We start from the raw sequence: 20019 nt of genomic DNA on the forward strand, positions 1-20019 counted from the left end.
TTGAAAATTTGGAATTTTTCGTCAAAATATCAGTGAAAAATCGGTTATCGGTGATGGCCAAAATGAAATCGGCTATCGATAATCAGTTGGGCAAAAAATCTGCAAAATCATCGATATATTAGCAGCAAAGCGAAATATCAAGGATAAAATTGAGAGTGGGACAACATGCGCACAAGGGATAGGGGACAACGACATCAAAATATCTTGAATAGTTTCATATTTTTAAGGAAAAAAAATGACAAACACATATTTGATTATCAATTATTTTCAAAACAAGTTGTTCAAGATCTTGGATCACTTTTCCTGCTCTAAATCTTTACATCCTTCTCCTTTAAGTTGCTTTGATTGTCATTTCAATGAGTTACTACAATTTTTTTTATTGTTGGCTTCATTTATACCACATTTCCATTTGAGGAGATAAAAAAATATTACAAATAGGGATCAACTATTAGGGTTACCGAAGATAATCCAATTTTGACCCGCTTAATATCTAATAAGGTTTTTGGGTTCTCAGTGATAAGGAGTTGAATGTGAATTCAATTATGAAAGATAGTTTTTTGTTTTTGGCCCTTTTATTTTTTATTTTTAACGTATATTTATGCATAAAAATAGTATAATATTCTTAGTTTTCTTTATATCAGAAACAAAAGATATATTAATTATGAAGATTTCATGAGAAAACAAGGAATCCTCCTCACAAATACAAAAATCTAATCAGAAGGCATAATGAACTACTCCACCATATAAGGAGATCTATCTAAAAAAAATATAGACCACACACAGATGTCATCTCCTCAAGTTCGGGCTACGCTCCTCTCATTGCTCATCCAACCCTTTTTGCCTATATACATATTGCAAATTGAGAAGAAGACAATATGGCAGAACCAACCTAGAGAATCATCTTGTAAAATTAACAAAGAAACAGAAGATGACATCTCAGAATTGTAATGAAATATTTGATACTGCAACTATAACAAGTAGCTCGAGGAATAGCTGAAATTCATCAGGTGTAGGTCGTGTTTGGAACAAAAGAATCAGGAAGGATGCAGTAACCCAGTACCTGGAAGGTGCTTTACATAAGGATGTAGAGGATCGTGAAGGATACAGTAACCCAGTACCTGATAGAAGGCACCTTACACGAGGATGTTTGGAATCATGAAGTTTGTTCTTGCTTGTGGAAAATCGAGAAAATCAAGAAGATGGTTGAAAGTCAAAGGAAATAGTGGAAATGCACTCCAAAAGGAAAAATGGCAGCAAAAGTTTATTGAAATCTGGATTATATTGCCTAAAGAAAGTCCAAAGATGATTCTTTAAAATCAGAGTTATTTGGATGAAGGTGATTTTGAAAACATAATTCAAAACATGTAAAATCACAGGGAAAACAAGAGGGGTGCAGAAGGAATAGGGTCGTGTGCACCAAAGTGGCCATGTCGGAATGAGGCTTGAGGGTCTGGCTGTGACTGCATTGCTGGTGGTTGTGTGAAGAGACCTCTGTGTATTGCAGACATGACTGGAAAAGAACTGACCGTATTCATTTCAGAGTCCATGTTCACTGGGTTTGAGTGTATAATTTTGATCGGTAAAAGCATTCCAACCCAACTCTAGCTTCCCAGAATCACAACTTGCATTGCTAGCAGGAAATTGTGGTGAAGCAATTAAAACCCAGTTCCAAATCTGATTCCCTTACTGCCACTCATTCTGGAGTTTCAAGTCTTTGCTCAGAAGTTCAACTGATTCATCTATTTTCTCACAGTTCACTTCTGGATTCTTCTGTAGCTTAGCTTCTATGTTTTCCTGCTCATCATGAGCTCTATCTTTTACCTCTTCAGCAGTCTTAACCAGTTATCTGCAGCCTGCACAAGGGAGCTCGCTGATTGCTGCTCACTTCCATTAATCAAAGATGTAATTGTGGCAAGAGCATCAGTTTCTGATCCTGGATACTACTGTATTCAAACAGAGCTCTCAACTCTATCCAGCATTGTTGATGTCATCATTAAAACTGACTTGATGGCATCAAAGCTCCATTAAAGATGCTTTTCTTGACATCTCTAACCCTACACGGCACCCCAAGTTGTAGCTCAAAAAGCCCAGGTTCAAAGACCTTACTGCCACTAGCAGCTACTTGGTTCAAGGGTTCCAATAGATTTAGAGGAAATGCCATCTGGCCAGAGAAAATCTTGAACCTACAGAATTCCTTGAGCAACAACTCCTCCTTGACTGAGTAATTGAATTTGCCTCAAAAGCCAGTTATCAATAGCCATTTCCATTATTGGCTGCAAGGATTCTCATTAAACACAAATGGCTTTCTCCCAAATTCAGAATGAAGACCCTTTTCTGAGAATGGTTTTTCTGCTTTCTCTAGATTATTATCAGTATGGGAAGAACTATTCTGTACTATATGGCCATCGACATTGCTTGACCCTCCACAAGGACTAGCTTGGGTTGCATTAAAACCATTCTGGATATCTCCCATTGTGGCAAGAAGTGGCACCTAATGTAAAATCAGAGCCAAAAGGTCCTTGTGCAGTCCAGAAAATCAGCTTCTTTGTTTGCTTTCAGACCATAGGAAAGTGACATCTGGTCGTCTGTCACACCCCAGGACAGAGAGATGTTTGATAGAGCTGAGTTTGCCATGAGTAAGGAGGTCTCATTGCTATAAAACGATTGGGAACATCACCAAATTCAGACTCTGATGTATCAATACTGAGAGAAAGTGCATTACTAGTCCTTTCTGCTAAAGTGGCTTCCTTATTTGCAGCAGAACCAGAGGAAGTACAGTCTGGATCAAATTCTGTCCTTCTGAATATGAGCCTAATCATTTGGGTCAACATTGCCTTTGATGCTGCTCGGTTTATAGGACTTTTGAGAATAGTGCTATCAGATGACGAATTATCAACTCAACTGCATACTGTATGCAGAATGCCCATAAACAGTGGTGCCTTTCTACAGGTAATTAGATGCTTCATTATTTCTACTGATGAATATAGTTTGGAAATGGGACAGCTTCTTATCCTGAGTAACACTTCCAGAAAAAGTTCAGGCTCCTGTAATTCACTGCTTCTTCACCTCTTCAAACAACCGCAAAGTTAATTCTTCTACTTTGCCTTCATTTAATATAAAAGCCACTGTATCATGTTCAGAAGAAAAATCCACTGCCACAACAATCAATCCAAAGCTAGCACTATCATCGTCATTTTCTCTGCTACATTCGCCAATAGGCAAGGATCCACCAATCTCATGTTCCATATTACTCAAATCAGTACTCAACTTCACATTCCCATCCTCAACAACAGGAACATCTAAATCAAAGTTATGAATACCACTCTGCCTAGAGACTGCATTTTAAATGAGTATTTGAGTAGACTCAGATGGAGTGGAAATTGGAATACCGTCTCCAGCATTTATATCTTCTCCATGAACTCCAATTGCACATTTTACATTTTCAGTTGTATGTGATTCCCCATGCAATTCAGCTGAAGAAGATACCACAAGCTTACTAGAAATATCTCCCTTGTGATGGCTTCCACTTCCATCACAATTACCTTCAGAAAGTTTATTGGTTACCTCGGATAACAGAGACGTGTCCAAGTGACTGGTTGAAATCTCACTATTCAATTGGTTCCTTGTCCAACAAATCATCCTTTTTCTTCACAAAACTGCTCTTTCCATAAGTCAGTTGCACATGAGAGTCCATCTTCTGCTCTAATATGGCACAATTTTCTGCATTTCTGTTGCTGACCTCAACAGCATGCCCTAAAAAACTACTCTCACCTTTTGAAGCAATGGGTGAGCCCCCATGCATATTTCCTGTAAATTGATTAACCATTTCTATGTCTTTTGACAAGACCAATTTTTCACATTTGCTCTCCTGAACAGATTCCTTTACACCTTCGCTGCATCCTTCCACAACATTCAGTTCAGAATCACCCTTCACGATCGTACTAGAAGGTCCCTCCACATTACTAGTACAAGTTTCAACAGCATTTCCTTCTCCCCTAGATTCTTCGGAGTCCAAATAGAGAGGGTGCTCCAAGTTACCAGCACCACTGTCAACTAAATAATCCTCCAGAACTTTATCATTCATTTGCCCCTCCTTGCTCAAAGCATTGTGCTCCTCTCCATCCATATCATTATCTTTTGATAAGGCATCTCCACTGCCATGACTAATATCATTTATATGATCTGGAGGAGCCTTTGATTGTTCAACTCCTCAGCACTTGTCATGACATTATGCATAGAGGTGATTATATTATCAACTTGCATCCCAGAAGCAGAAAAATCGTCCTGAGTATTGTTATTCAGGGATTCATTAACCAAAGTATCAATTTCCCTTTGATTTGCATCATCATCTTTGCTTTCAATTAACATATTTCCCTCAGTGACAGGTAAGTCAGTTGAACTTCTGTAAGCTAATGAGTCACCTTCATGAGTTTGTGACGTATCCTCAATATGAGGTAGTTCTTTTCCTGCATCGTTTAGAACAGAAAAACTTCCCAGAAACTCATATGGGCGTATTGTAGGTCCTGAATCTATAACATTACCCACATTAGAAAGATTGCTATTATCTGGTTTCAGATTATGCTCCATTTGCTTAGTTATGCTTCCCAACTCATCACAGGCACCTGAGTCCTTGACACTAGTTTGACCTGGAATGATTTCTTCCTCCCCAACAGATTTTAATAGCATTTCAACAGATTCCGAGGATGTGGCCTCAGACCAAACATCGCTCCGCCTGGATATAGAGCAAGATTCTGCAGCACTTGAACTAAACTCTATCCCACTACTTCCCTGAGAGAAATCCTCAATCCACTGGTTGTCTTCTTCACTTTCAATGCCAAGAAAAAACCTCAGTTTCAACCAAACTATCAAACCTTAGATGCCCCTGGAGGCTGTCATCAACATCAAACTTGGGAAGAGCATATGGCCCTAAAACAGGAGGAAATTTGGCACTCCCTTCACCAGCTAACCGAAGATTTTGGCTTTGAAAATCATTGTCATCATAATCCATGGGTGTAACCCAGAAGTAAGTCTAGGACGCTACCTCCAGTTTCTCCAGTTCACTACAATACCTTGGAATCAACTATCCAATATTTGAGCTTTCATCCATTAACACAAAAAAATCCTTAGAAAATTAGATAGGTTGTAGTGGAATTCACAGAGACATAAAAGTAGAATCACCAGAAACACCGAACATACTGAGATTGCTGCACACTTCATCCCTCATATCAACACTTCCATCATTCCCCAATGTACACCCAAATACAAAGACAAAGATTCGAACACTGTGCAGGAAAAAGAATAAAGAACAAATAAAAACAAAGTAAAACTTGGAGAAGGAAAGAGCAGAAGATGTCGATCAGTAAACATAAATAGCTCCACTTCAAATATTAATCCATGGACTAAGAACAGAGGGAACAATGCAGAATAGGATTTAAACGAAAACTGAGCATTATCAAATTCAGGCATGGAGTCATAAATTTTAGAAAACATCAATGACACATTAAAGAATCAAAATCAAAATAGGGCAAAGAAGTAAACGACCAATCTCAACAGGACAACTTGTGGCCCTTAACGTCCACACCAAACAGCAAAAAACTAAACATTCAGAAACGACCAAATGGAGGAATTGAATATGCGTAAGAACACCGAGAGTAACAAGAAGTGTACCTGGACAGTTTTGGCTGCAATCGCTCCTTTCCCATTTCTGCTGAAGGAAAATCCCCCTTCTTTTTGATCCCCCAAGATCCTTGGCCCTCTGGCAGCTGTCCCCCATTCAGTGCCTTCTATGGCAAGCGTGCTTCTTTTTTAAGGAATTCCAAATATATGGGTGTCTCTGGATCTCTTTTGCAGCCTGTGTATATGGCCTTTCCAAATGCATCAAATGTGGTTTCCTTTACGATGCCAAGTGGAAATTTCTTCAAAGAAGCAACCTTCGTCTCTTGCTTGGAAAGTGGAGATTTCCTCATTGCAAAATCCCATGCAAAATAGAAAGTAAAGAGTAGAAGAAAAAGAAAATCATATAATTGAAAATTAAGAATTAAAAATTAAAATTATGCAATTAAAACTAAAATATCAAACACATGCATATTTAAAAATAATAATAATAATAAAATATAATTTCAAATAACCTAAAAAAAAATAATCATTAATCTTAAGCAATTTCCTAAAAATAAATAAGTGACTAAAACTAACAAATAAAAAGAAGAATCAAGCACATGCAAGTCATACAAGCCATGCAAGTTATGCAACTATGCAAACCATGCAGGAAAGTGAGTCAAAAAGTGCCTAAGTGATGTGAACTAAGTGGAATCTAACCTAAAGTGCACCCAAGTGAAGCTTAACCTAAATTTGAAAGGCGGCCAAGGTCACGATGAGGGGTCAAATAAATCCCTTAACTAAAGCCTCCGAGGTGGCTCAAAAAAGGGTAAGTTGTATGAGTAGCCATGGGCCACCAAGAGACTATTATGGAGTACTGAAAGAGCACTTAAAGACATGTGCTAAAGGAGACAAAATAGAGGGTCTACAACTAACAGCTTGGAAGGGGCAATACCTTTTAAGAGGAAGACTAACTTTGATCAAAAGTAAGTTATCAAGTCTTCTAAATTATTTTATATCCTTGTTTGTCATTCCTAGAAAAGTCAATGTAAGACTGGAGAAGATTCAACAAGACTTCTTTTAGAGAGGTGGCTTGCTTGAGAAAAAACCACATTTGGTTAAGTGAGTTGTTGCTTGCTTGGGAAAAAGGAAGGGAGCCTTAGTATTCATAATCTTTTCACTTTAAACAAGGCTTTGGTTGGTAGGTGGAATTGGAGATTTGCAATGGAAAGAGATTTGTTATGGAAGCATATCATAATAGAGAAGTTAGTAGAGAAGGAAGGGAAAGGGGGGGGGCCTTCAAACAAAGATAGTTGGGTAGCATACACATGGGGACAAGTGAGGGAATGGGGTGATTTGAGTTCCCACTTTTCTAGGCAACTCAATGATTGGGGTCTTATGTAGGTGGAGTCATTCTTTCAAAACCTCCACGCCTTGTACTTCCTCATTTATCACATCCCAACACTTCTAACACATTGCAATGGTGAAACTATCCAGCCTGAGGGCTTTTTCGTTATCCAACTGAAAAAGGGCAAAATGTACTTCCTCTTCTGAGAAGGGGCAGTCCAGCCAAGCAACACTCTCTCCTGATATGAGAGACCAATCGAAACCTTTTATTCTCCAAAAGTCGTCTGGGGGCTTGGAGTATAGCTTTCTAAAAAGATGCATTATCTTCTTTGAAATGTGCTATTAAAATTTATGAAATACACAACTGTGATATTCATTTTCTAGCTAACATCCAACATGCTCTTAAAATGAAGAATACACACCATAAAAGATGTCAATTCACGTTGCTAGTTGCATCATACTAAAAGCAAGTTTCTTAATCATTCTCACTTTTCACTCATAACTACCTCCATTGTTGGTGTTGTCAACTCGAGTACATTAAGAATGTCTAGAAGGTGGAATGAAACACTGATATATTACTATCATGAACCTGCAGCCCCCACTTTCAAAGGCCTTGAAGCAACAAGAGCTTTGTTGGTAAAAATAATTGGGAGAAATATTATCCTCCTAATAATCTTGTAGCCATTTCAACTGAAAATTTCCATTGTTGAATGGGGAAAGAAGGATGAATAAGTCTCAATGAATTAAGGCCCAACAAAGGGTTTTGAAAAGAACTTGGGCTTTTATATAAAGCTATGAGCCTAGAGTAGAACTATATAAGGCTGCTTTACTTGAAAAGCAAAAGAATAATTTCAAAATGTTGTGCAGAAGAATGCAATGAAAAGTAAGGATGATGATGCTAAACAAACAAAATCCTACCTTTTCAGAAACAGGGGAGGAGAGGCAGTTTATGATTTTTCCTTTCTTACCTTTTTCTTAGCAACCAAACAGATTATGAATGGATCAGAATATGAAATATTTCATAAGGTAATATCCCTGTTCTCTCACATGAGGTCTGGGAGGCCCTCAAGATCGCTGAAGGAACCGATGCTCACATCTGTGGAAGCCACCAAATGAAAAAAAGTTAAAACAAACAACACCAACAACAACAAAGCCGATTCTCTCACCATTTCATCCAATAAAAACAATAAAAAAAAATCAAGAATGGAAAGTGTAATCTTACCAATATCAGTATCGTTGATGAGGAGGACATCAAGAGAGTTATGGAGAACGACTATTCTTTACTCTCATGTGTCTACGCAAGGCTTTACTATCTTAACCTGTTCCTTCTCCACTGCCAATTTTCATATTCTTGGAAAGAATCTGAAAGATTATTCAAAAATCAAAATAATTATTTTGGAGATCAAACCAAGAACAAATGAATATCATAAAAACAAAATGCCCCCATTCTAAATTTTTTTTTTATTTGTTACAAAAATCTATTTATCAAAACCCTAATTCACAAATAAAATTGAAAAAGAAAAACGCTAAACTCAAAAATCAAATTTAGGGAATCAGCGCACCCCACCCATGCACCCCCAGTTTCAAAAATCAAAACAATTGTATCAAAAATCAAAAACCCTATTACAAATCAAAGGAAAACCTAGACTCGGAATCGGAAAAAAAAAAAAAAAAAAGTCCAGAAATCAAAATAATTATTTCATAAATAAAACAAAAAAATCAATTAAAAAAATTTGTTTAACAAACCCTAATTTTGAAATAAAGTAGGAGAACAAAGAAAGAGACTCAAAAATCAAAATTAGGGAAACCTCCTATTTCAAGAAAGTGCTAAGGAAAAAGAAAATCACAATTTTGTGTGGCTTGGATGAAAAATGTGAAAGAAAATCTAATATGATTAAAATTGGTAATTTAAGTTGAAGAAAGAATATGCAGAGATTTTATCGAGCTTAAAAACATATTTTCTTCTTTCCCTGATACTTCCTAATACCCAAAAGAAACCCTAACGGATTCTCCTTATATGAGGAAATGGCCCAGGATGCTCTGCTTTTGGTGCAGCCTTTTTCACTTCTGGCGTGCCAAAAGCATTCCAGAACTTGAGAGTCTCATCCCCTGCAGCAGTTGCCACTGTATGCCCATCTGGACTCTGCCAAATGAGTTGATCAAGAATATTAGAACATATAAAGATTTGGTACTCAAAAACATTCACTGAACTAAGGTCCATTTTATTACCTGAGCCATGAAAAGAACTCTGGATGTATGACCAGTAAGCTCAGCAATCTTCACCATTGATGGATACATCCAGAGGGTCATTTGATTCTGCATAAAGCTGTGGGAGCTAAGCAACTCACGCTCATTCTTGTTCCACAGCAGAGCACAGACTTGTGAGCCAGTGTCCACTGAGTTCAAGCATGCGCCAGTGTGGGTGTTCCAAAACTTTATGCAACCATCACTCCCACCTCCTCCAGACGCCAGAAAATTGCGCTGAAAAGGGCACCAAGCAAGCGCTATTACTGCAGCAGTGTGATCCTCAAGCCTGTGAAGCCACTGAGAACGTGAATGCATAGAGGCCATCGACCTATCCCATATGTAGAGTAAATTGTCATTTCTCCACTCACTAACTGTTGGCCAGAGGTAGACCATTTCAGTCCACAAACCTCTTGCTGGTGTCCTCTAAAAGTTGCCACAATGTGCGAGTGCACTCTCACATCATTGTTTAATGATCTGACCATCCATTCCCCAGTTGTTAAGGATGTGGTTTTTCCAATCTAGAGAACAACTCGTGATTGGTGGCCACCTCTCAGAGTCCTCAGCTGCAGAATTGATAGAACATCACCGTATTAGGAAATCATCAACAAAGACCATTCCAAAGGTTAAACAAAGAAAATTACATACCAGTCGATTAGTTGTAGAATCCCATAGCTGAACATCAGAACTGTTCAAGCCAATGGCAATATATTGTCCATCAGCAGCCCAACTCACACTTGTAAAGGGCCATTCTCATCATCAACAGTGACAAGCTCTGAGGCAGAACCATTTGAAGCATCCAAAATATACCGTATTTTGAAGAGCAAGTGCAAGAACATTGCTGCTACCCCAATCCATTAAGTTCAAGCAAAAATCATCTATAATATCAGGAGCATCCAATGTCTCTCAGGAGTCTGTCGCATCCGATCAAATCAAAAACAATAACAAAAGGAAAAAAAATCAGATAAAGTAAAGCTTAACAATCATATATCTGAAACAAGTAGAGATCGAATCAGTCAGTAAATATCATAAACTCCATTTTATTGACCTAATCTGAATTTGTCCAACCTGAGGAATACGCCGCAGAGGCTTTGAGGGCTTGGATTGATGAACAGAAGAATAGAATTCATCTGGTATCAATTTTACTGGAGTAGGTGGTTTGTTCTTAAAGGCGAGGATGCGAGAGCGATTCATGTTGAATGTCTCAGCCAGTAGTTTCAAGTAGGCCTCTTTGGATTGAGACCTGACAACACTTTGGTTCTCTTTGCCTTTCCCCTTTCAGTCAACATGTAATGGGCAAAGTCGAAGTCCATTGCTGATCTGTTTGGAATGAATCTGTCCAACTGAAAGCAACAAAGAACCATTAAATCAATATTCAAAACAGGAAATCATTCTAATATGCATGTTTAGCAGAAATCATTCGACAAAATAAATATCATAAAAACAAATGGCCCATACAGAAATCCATTTTTTTTTGTTACATTTTCCCATCTCTGAAGAAATTCAAAACAGAAATCATTCTAATATGCATGTTTAGCAGAAATCATTCGACAAAATAATATCATAAAAAACAAAATGGCCCCATACAGAAATCCATTTTTTTTTCTTACATTTTCCCATCTCTGAAGAAACTGCACCTGTTGAGGGCAAGAATTCAAAGACCCTGCATCCATAACATTTAATGAGAACCAAAGACCAGACTTTTAAAAAAATCAAACCCTAAATTGGAGCGATTTCGCTGAAATCTAACGAGAAGCATTTAATTAAATCAAATTGTGAATCAATGAAAGCGGCTAAGGGTTGGGGAGGGTTTCACCTCTGGAGAGGCGTGCAAGGAGGAGAACCGAAAGGGGGTCAGCCATCGATGATCGATTGCGGGGATCGATTGCGGGGGATCGATTGCGGGGATCGATTGCGGGGGATCGATTGCAGGGGAGCGAGGGAGAGAGATTGCGGGGAGCGATGAGCAGGGCCTGGAATTTTCCAACGGTAAGTGCGGGAGAGAAATTGAAAGAAAAGAAATTGCGGGACTTTGTAACGGTAGCCAGCTTGAAAAGGTAACTCAGGCCAGCTCGCAGCTGCCTCTAAGGCCCGGCCCAGCGGGATAAATTGGGTTAGGCAGGCTTTGGTTCCCTGGCCCAAACCGGTCCGGTTTGCCCCAACCCATTTCAAGCCTAATTTCAGTTTTAAACTCAGCTAACATCACCTCCACAGTTGGAGGAGATGAGCCTCCTTTATAATAGTCCTCTGCGTATCAGTGCCATGCGCACGCAGCTTCATCTCACGCCATGACCACTCCTCCGCCTCCACCTTCGCTACTTGACCTCCGCACCTCTGCTCATCTTCTTCTTCCGCACTGTTGTCGAAAACGGTACCCATATCCTTACATTCAGCTTCATCTCTATTTCCATTAAATGCAAAGAACCCATTAGTGAATAATAATATCTCTTTCAAATTATTACCAATATTTAATGGATGTTTGATAAATCAACTTAATAATTTAATTTAAGTCATTAAATAAATTAAGTATATTTTATAAAATAACTTAATGATATTACTTAAAGTTAAAAATTATCTTAAATAATAATCTTGGGTACTTATTTTTATTTTATTTTTTTACCCTCATTTGCCCCATTACCTCTATGATCTCTTTTTCTATTCTATAACCTCCATTATTATTAGAATTACTTTGCTTTAATTTTAATTTATGAGGATAAACATGCTAATTTAATGATTTAAAATAAAATTTAAGTTAATTTATCTCACAACATTAATATACCAAGTAAAAATTAAGTAATAAATTTTAAGTCAATATTAAATATAATTTATTTTAAAACCAACTTAAATCATTAAGTAATAAATATTAAATCAATTATCCTTTTAAATCCATAGTAAACACTAAAGTTTTCCCTTTAATGGCAATTCCAACTTGTCATTCTAAATTCACCTACAAGATAAAACTTTTCATATTAAACTTAAGTTTTGCATATATTTTTGATAAGTAATTAAAAAAATAGTTGCAAAACCATAGAAAGGAAAGGAAAAAGGAAAAAGGAACAAACAACCAATGCCCTTTGGGGGTAGTGAAAGAGGAGATTTTAGGCATCCAATTGAAACCAAATCATTCAAATCATCCATTGTGCTTCAAGTAAGCACTTCAACACCCAAATGGTATGTCAAAGAAAGGAAGAAACCATCTATGGAGATTCTAAAAATGACCTTGTCTTCAACTACAAAAGAAAGGAATACAATCATTTGAAAGCTATACAAGATAAAAACAGGCTCAAATTCAAATTCTACATAAAATAAGAAGGGAAGTTTCAATCGCAATAGGAGCTCCAAGATGCCCCTTACAATCTTTGTATTGTCAGTCCATGGAAGAGCTTGAACGACTGCATATTGAATTGCCTACTTTTTCCTAACAACTGAGCGTTACAAGCAATACGAGCATGGTTTTACAAAGAAAAATGGAATGCACATTGACCTGAATATTCATGCTATAAAACTGGCCTGATCACCTAGAAAACTAGAACAAGTTAGCAAAATAATATCATATACCAGTACTACAATCATGACAATTTGCTTCTCATCCAACAGCATCCTGCCATTCCATTTTGTGATCTTGTTTACCAAAGCACAATGAGCTTTAAATAACACTAAAACTATCTGTGGTTTTGCTTCTCCTTGTTTTCCATGTCCCTCACGCTGTCTACTATGTGTTGAATCTTCTTTGATAGACTCTCGTTGTGCTCCTCAATGTACTCAAACACCATTTCTAGATGCCTTTTATATGTTGCAGCTCGCTTTTTCTCGACTGCCAGCTGCTGGGATAGTTCCCTTATCTTGTCATGTTCATTCTACAAAAACAACACACATAAGTCATAATGAAGTTCAAAAGTTTCCAGAAAAAAGGCTGCAACATAAAAAATTTTAACTTTCTTCTCTTTAACATTTGAAATAAGTCCCAGGCTTTCATGAAAATGACTCCAGTTTTCCATTATCATTTCAGGATTTCATGACATGGTGTGTGTATATATGTACTCACAAACATATAAAATACAGTTCAGGGTAATTATTTCCACTCTGTAATAACTATATTTCATGGATGAACCAACAAGACGTCAGACAGACCCTTAGTTCATACATCATAAAAACTTTTTACTGAATGTGCAATAGTATACTAACAGGATTCTGTTCCTTTCAACTCATTGCTAGATGTACAAAAAGCAAAACCATCTTCTTATCTTAATTTTGTTTTTGGGCAATGGGATGAAGCTCATCATGAAAAACATTTTTTTTTTTTTTTTGATAGATAGAGAGAAAAAAATAAAAGTTTGAAGTGATCTCAAACCAAAATGTCATTGATAAACTCATTTTCCATGGAATAGAAAACACAAATGACTCAATATCAAAAAAAAAAAAAAGAAGCAAACTTCAATGACTAAGGAGAGGTGAACAACCATTTGGTTTAGGATGTGGGAAATTTCATAAAAGGAAACCCATTTGAGTGAGTATTATATATTCTATGTATAATGACAAGAATCTGTTAGAAGGAAGTCCGTTTGAATAAATATCACACCACATATGCCATAATTTGGTCATACTTCCTGCAAAAATCATAAAGACAATAAAGTGTAATTGTGATGTTGATAGTGAGACAGAGAAGAAAAACAAAACTAATGGAAAGATGAGTAAGAAGCATCAGATGATCTATGCCAGTGACATCAAAACAAATCATCCAAAATAGAGGTGGAAAAAAAAGCCTATTATAATCCTTGGATGCAAGTATAGAAGCAGCTGGACAAAGAAAAACCAGATCCTGGATTTTCTTTTTGAGCCCTTCTGTAGCATTAAACCCCAAAAAGAAATGCTTAATGACTCCAAATATTCTCAGTAAACAACACAAGGGGACATTCTCAATCATATTTTAGCTCCAGTAAAAAAGGAACCAGTCAACCACCTTCTGAGTTTCACCACCTCTCTAGCATGGTAACAACAAATGACATGCCTGACTTTTTCATGGTTAGTGGATCCTAAAAAGGTTCACTCTATCAACTTTGTTTCAGATAAGGAGACCAAAAACCCTCAGCTTGAACATGTGTTTTACATGGAGAAAGTGATGAAACAGTGGATCATCAGTCTCTCTCGTGTCCTTTCATGTATGAACTAGGCAATAACACTTCTCCAAGGCAAGGCTTAAAACAGTGGCACCCCAAGTGATATTACAGATGCCGACAATTTCTTTACATGACCTTGGCATAAAACCTAAGCTGACTGGATCTAGTTTGAGAGAAGTGGATGAATATTCTAAGATCAAAAGAACCCTATCTAGAGCTATGGACTAAAATTTGATTCTTGACTTCTTAATAGGCTTCTGTGACAAGATTCTTTAGGCAAGCCATTAAGGTCAATATCCATGGAATAGAGTGATGTGTACTTATTCTACATGGAGAAAAACTATCATTTGTGAGTAATCTCCTTGATTTGGTTGTATCAAACTTAGCTTTGATGGGTTGTCTCTTAGCAACCTAGGTTGGTGGGCATTGGCAACTTCTTTAGAGTTTATAGGTATATATGGTCTGGGCTTTTCATAGGGCAACTAGCAATAGTTGGGACATTGAGGTTAAGACATTAGCACCATTGGAGAGATAGAAAGAGGCCTTTGAAGTTCGATTAAGAGGATTCTTCAATTTTCTGGTTTGGGCTTGTAACCAGAGTAGTAGACCATGGAGGTATTCATTCAATTAGGTGAACCCAAAATTTGACAGGGATGTTGCATCCATCTTCTACTATAGGAGGGTCATATCAGAAAATCACAAAACATATATAAAAAGCAAGAGGAGATATGAATACGGGGAAAATTCCTAACAGCAAATGTTTCTGAACAACAAAATATCTCTATAGAATTTTGAGGCATGACATATAGAAATTGAAAACACAACTTTCATTTTCGTTTGCATTCTCCAAATCACAACCACTCGTTTAAATATTAGAATTTTTAAAATGATTTGGTTAAAGTTTCAAGGAAGATTGTTGACAATGAACTGCATTCCTTTGTCTAAAAAATGCAGCAAAAATGGTGGTTTCAACTCAGTGATCACTATATGAAATTTGCAATTAGGTATTCAATAGCTAGCCACAACTGTGCTCAGTAAATCATTCATAGAAGTTATGTCTCATGCTTGCTTTTACTTGAAAATGTACTGTGTACTAAGAAAATACTGCTTTCACAAATACTGGGAAATTTGTCTCTTTCCTCCTATCAGGATTCTCTTGACTTTTTTGCAATAATGGTCGATTGGTAATTTTCAAAACACCAAACAATCCATTTCATGATGATCTTAACCTACTTTTCCATCAATTCTGTGCCTGATCAAATGTAGTCCCCAGATTCATTACTGGAATTTTCAAGGAATCACAGCTTGCCTGACATGACTAAGGCTCGAGAATGTAACTGATCTAGAACAAGGTGGGCAACAAAGAAAAGAGATTATGTGAAAAGAAAAAGAAAAGTGATTGGACAGGGATAATTAGATTAGAAATATGGAAGACAAAATGCTATAATTAACAGTATTCTCTGAATTGCTTTTCTGACAAATGCAACCACATATGTCCTGTAATTTATTATGGCATTTATCACTGTATGTCCAATAACAAGACAGAGAGAGCAGCATTACTCAATATGGAATGTACAAAGGAATTTGCCTGGTCTGTTCATAAAATCCTCCACCAAAGCCCAAGGAATCCACCTGAAGGAATAGAAGGATAGCTATCCAACTGTATTTTTACCTTCAAACTACAGAACTTACCTATAAAAAAATTTCCCAATTCATTACCCTTTAGAAGACACAAATACCTGATTAACAAGAGGAAAGGATAGCCAACCAACTGTATTTTTACCAAATCGAACTCTTGTAATGCAGGGAAAGACCAAACAAAGAAGTTTCCGATGTAATAACACATCAGCTGCTCCAAATAAAAAAATAAAAAATCAATCTTACAGACCTCAATATTTGTTTACATATTTGTGAATTATGTTCCTATTTAATTAATCTGAAAATCACTATAAAAATTTAAAAATCATTTCAGCCTTCTAAAACATGTTAACTCCATCCAGGAAAAAAATCCTAATGATATCACATAACCAGGACTGTTGCCATACAAGGATTTCCACAAAACCAATTGTTACAGGATAGGTTGCAAAGAAGGTGTATCCTTTAGAAACCACAGTATGGCCTTTGCTGCGAACTAATTGGAATAAGCAGCCAACATGCTCTGTTTTAGTCAACCAAATAAATGTACATCATCAATAAATGAATCATTTTAAAGGCACCAACAGCTACTTCCAGTGACACTATTAAAAATAAAGTGTAGTGTTTTTAGAAAAACTGAATATTGCAATCCCTGCCAAGGCCACTAGTAATTGAACAACTTGTACATGTTGAAGGATGTATTGTCATTGTTGCAGGGTCTAACAGCTAATGTCAATCATGAGCCAAGAAACACGTTCCTGATTCTATGATCACAAATGGGTTAACGTGAGCCTGCACTTTGTCAGACTCTAAAGTATAAACATTTCAATTACCAGCAAATAGCACTTCTTCTCTTGAGGATTTTTAAACCTCTCCAAGTGCAAGGAAGCAAGGTGAGCTGACTGAGCACATCAAAACACAATTGTTGAACTACTAAATAGTGCACCATTCATGCATATGAGTCCAGAAAAGATCGGCTTGAAACAAAGGAAAAACTGTTGTAACTTTTCTATCCTCACAATTGGAAAACAAGGCAAAGGAAAACAATGCACAAAGGAATAAATTAGTCCATTGTAAACCTAACTGAATGCAAAGTTCACCATCAATAAGGGAAAACAGATCCTTTTGCAAATATTTATATGAGTTGTCCTAAATTCTGCATAGTTTCCTTAACAATTTAAGATGAAGATTTAATAACTTGAAAATGTAATAAAAATAAAATAAAAATAAAAAGCGAACTTTAATAGTGGAGGAGCAAGAACTGACCGGATACTGATCATAAATCAAATCTCTTCGACCTTTGCCAGGAGTCAAAGTGTGAGTATGCTCCTTCACAAATTTTGTGACAACCCATTTGCCAGAACTTACTTTCCTCACCAAAATCATTGCCCTGCAACCTACCCTTGTCTCCGCTCTTTGCCTTACAATTTTTTCACGCTTGTCAGGCATTCGATAACCTTCCTTGTTACAAACAAGTGCCCGACCAATGGCTGATCCATCACGCCTGGATCGAGACAGCTTGCTCACGCGAATGATGAAACCCACACGTGTCGCATATGCATTATAAAAAGCATGTGCGGCTGCTTCAGATTCAAACTCCTGACCTACATAGGGCTCATCCACATAAGGCTCAACTACTGGAATGATTTCCGTTCCCGAAGAATCTTGATTCAATTTATTGTCCTCGCTTGATTGGAACGCCACTTCAACTGAATTTCCCCCCATTTCACTCTCATCACTGGTCCTAACCATATCAACAGAACTCCTTACCACCACCTCCCCATTAGCATCACCACCAACTCCAAAATCCACTGTAACACAATCAATTCAAAATTCATTTTAAACCCATGAAAAGGAAATTTCCATAATCTTCCTCATTACTCACATCCATAAAAACCCAAATTCAAGTTTCAGTTCCCAAGCATAATCATAACAAGAAGGCAAAAAACATCAAACACAAAACACCAAAAGCAACAGGAATAACTCAATAATCCAAAGGACAAATACAGACACTAACCACTTCAAATTCTAAAAAATAAACCCAAACATTCCCTTTGCTTGCCAAGAAGATACAGAAAGGGGAAGCAAATTACAACTTCAATTTATATTTTTCATTTAGCCAAACATCTTTCCTTTTCTTTGTTTTGATCACAAACAACCTAACCAAACAAAAAGATTCAAAATTTAATTTTCTTTTCCTTTCTGAGCTTTCTCAGCCACCAAACACAGAGCAAATTCACAATTAAATCACCAAATTGGCGAAAAAGCCCTAATTCTCAAAACAATGTATCATATCCTCTCTAATCTAAACAACGCAAGCAAAACGCAAAAATTCAAAATCAATTTCCATTCCTTCTCTTTCCTTTTCCAGCATCCAAACAGAACCCAAAATTCAAAATTCAACCAACATACAGTACCCAAAAAACCCTAAAATTCTCAAGACATAGTATCATGTTACAATCAAAATAAAATAAAATAAAAATGAAAAAGATTAAATAAAGGGAGAAACTCACTGAAATTCGGGCTATTTTGACGATCGCAGAGAGAAATTGTTCTAGAGAGAGAACGAGGAGAGAGAGAGAGAATGAGGGTTCAAGTTGTGATTAGATGGGGTCGAGTGCACATGAGGTGGCAAAATCTTATTGGTTGAAGAAAAAGTAAAAGTCAACTTTTTATATTCTGAACCTATCATATTGTGAGACGAAGTCAATCCACTGCACTTGTGCTCTTCTGATCGCAACTCGGTTTGGGCCTCTCGGTCGCTATCAGTGTGGGTTCATGTTGAGTAAATTTAGGCCCCAAAGCAGGACAAACAAGAATTAGAACCCGGATGTTTTTAAATTATTTTAAGGAATAAAACACTGCTTGACAATCTAAATATAAAAATAATTTTCTTTATCAGACAAGAAATCAAGAAAAGAACGAAGTAGAGAGGAAGGGTTATGAAAAAACCCGAAACATGTGATTTTCATTGATTTAAGTCAGAGTTGGAAAAACCAAAATTAAATACAATATTTAATTATTTACATGTAACAATAAAAGTCTTTATCGATAATTGTGAAAGTCATTCACAATTATTAATACATATTTATAGCACTCCCCTTAAATGGTTATCGCTATAGAAGAAGAATTAGATAAACATCGGTTGTTAGGATTGTCTCATTATAAGTCATTCAAAAAGAAAAAAAAATACAGTATGCTAACATTCTATGATGATGTTCTCTTTCATGATAACGTGATTATGTTGTCTTTGATGGTTTAATGTTAAGATCATTGAGTTGACGCGTTCTAATTTGATATACGAACTTCTTGAATGTAGCCGTAAGAATATATTTTGTGAATAAGTTTGATAAATTATCATGTGATCTTATTTGTTGAACATCGATTTTACTACTCTTTTGAAACTTGTGTGTACAAAAGAACCTTGGTGAAATATCATTGGTTCATCATCTATAATATATTCTCCTTTAATTTGTGTAATAAGTACAACATTGTCTTCATATAATATTGTCGAAGCGTATTTGATAAAAGATAATTCTCAAGATTTTTGAATATGCTTTATCATAGATCTTATCCATGCACATTCACCATTGGCTTCATAAACTGCCAATATTTTTTAATGATACGAGGAAGTGGTGACCATTATTTGCTTACCCAATCTCCATGATATTTAAGCATCCCTATAAGTAAATACATATCCTATTTAAGATCAAGTTTTATAAGGATTTGAAATATATTTTGCATATGAAAAACCTAATTATTGCGATTTTGATTATTTTGAATAATAGAGGTCAATGTCACTTGTTTTACGAAAGTATTGTAGTGTATGTTTACTTTCGTTCTAATGTCTTCTAGTCGAGACAAACCTGTCTTTGCTAGTAAATTGATAGAAAATGTTCAATTTAGTCTAGTATAATTTGCAAGATATATTAGTGCATTGCATTGAAATATGATACTTTGAGACCAAGTAATTTTTCATTTTTTAAAAGATGAAATAGGTCTTTGTTCACTTCAAGTGAACGAACAACCATAAGAAAATTGAGTGGATGCTATTTATCTAATCACACACATATGTTCATGT

General features: G+C 36.4%; 1 protein-coding gene, 1 long non-coding RNA gene and 1 pseudogene across 3 annotated transcripts; all 3 read right to left on the reverse strand.

The window, feature by feature from the left end:
• Positions 1-631: 631 nt before the first annotated feature.
• On the reverse strand, positions 632-6039 carry LOC117913768. The gene is made up of 2 exons (XR_004651160.1): positions 5668-6039; positions 632-5282 (listed from the first exon to the last, which is right to left on the reverse strand). It is a non-coding gene; the product is annotated as an uncharacterized LOC117913768 (long non-coding RNA).
• Positions 6040-8695: 2656 nt separating this feature from the next.
• On the reverse strand, positions 8696-11266 carry LOC117915073 (annotated as a pseudogene).
• A 1120-nt stretch (positions 11267-12386) lies between these two features.
• LOC117915437 (protein FAR1-RELATED SEQUENCE 7-like) lies at positions 12387-18554 on the reverse strand. Of its 2 annotated transcripts, XR_004651390.1 has the most exons (5): positions 18452-18554; positions 17205-17749; positions 16087-16152; positions 15864-15995; positions 12966-13043 (listed from the first exon to the last, which is right to left on the reverse strand). XR_004651390.1 is itself a non-coding variant. In XM_034831030.1 (3 exons), coding segments are annotated over exons 1-3 (741 nt in total). In that variant the 5' UTR covers positions 18453-18553; the 3' UTR covers positions 12387-12848. The 2 variants fall into 2 exon arrangements, 1 of the variants encoding a protein (XP_034686921.1); XM_034831030.1 differs by lacking the exons at positions 15864-15995; positions 16087-16152 and having other exon boundaries at positions 12387-13043; positions 18452-18553.
• Positions 18555-20019: the final 1465 nt, after the last annotated feature.

Source organism: Vitis riparia, chromosome 5 (assembly GCF_004353265.1).
Source record: "Vitis riparia cultivar Riparia Gloire de Montpellier isolate 1030 chromosome 5, EGFV_Vit.rip_1.0, whole genome shotgun sequence".
NCBI lineage: Eukaryota > Viridiplantae > Streptophyta > Magnoliopsida > Vitales > Vitaceae > Vitis > Vitis riparia.

Excerpts from the sequence above, each read along its gene's own strand:
- LOC117915437 (XM_034831030.1), bottom strand. Across the intron at positions 13,044-17,204 it reads TGATTTATGATCAGTATCCG|AATGAACATGACAAGATAAG; the intron begins GTCAGTTCTTGC and ends TTGTTTTTGTAG.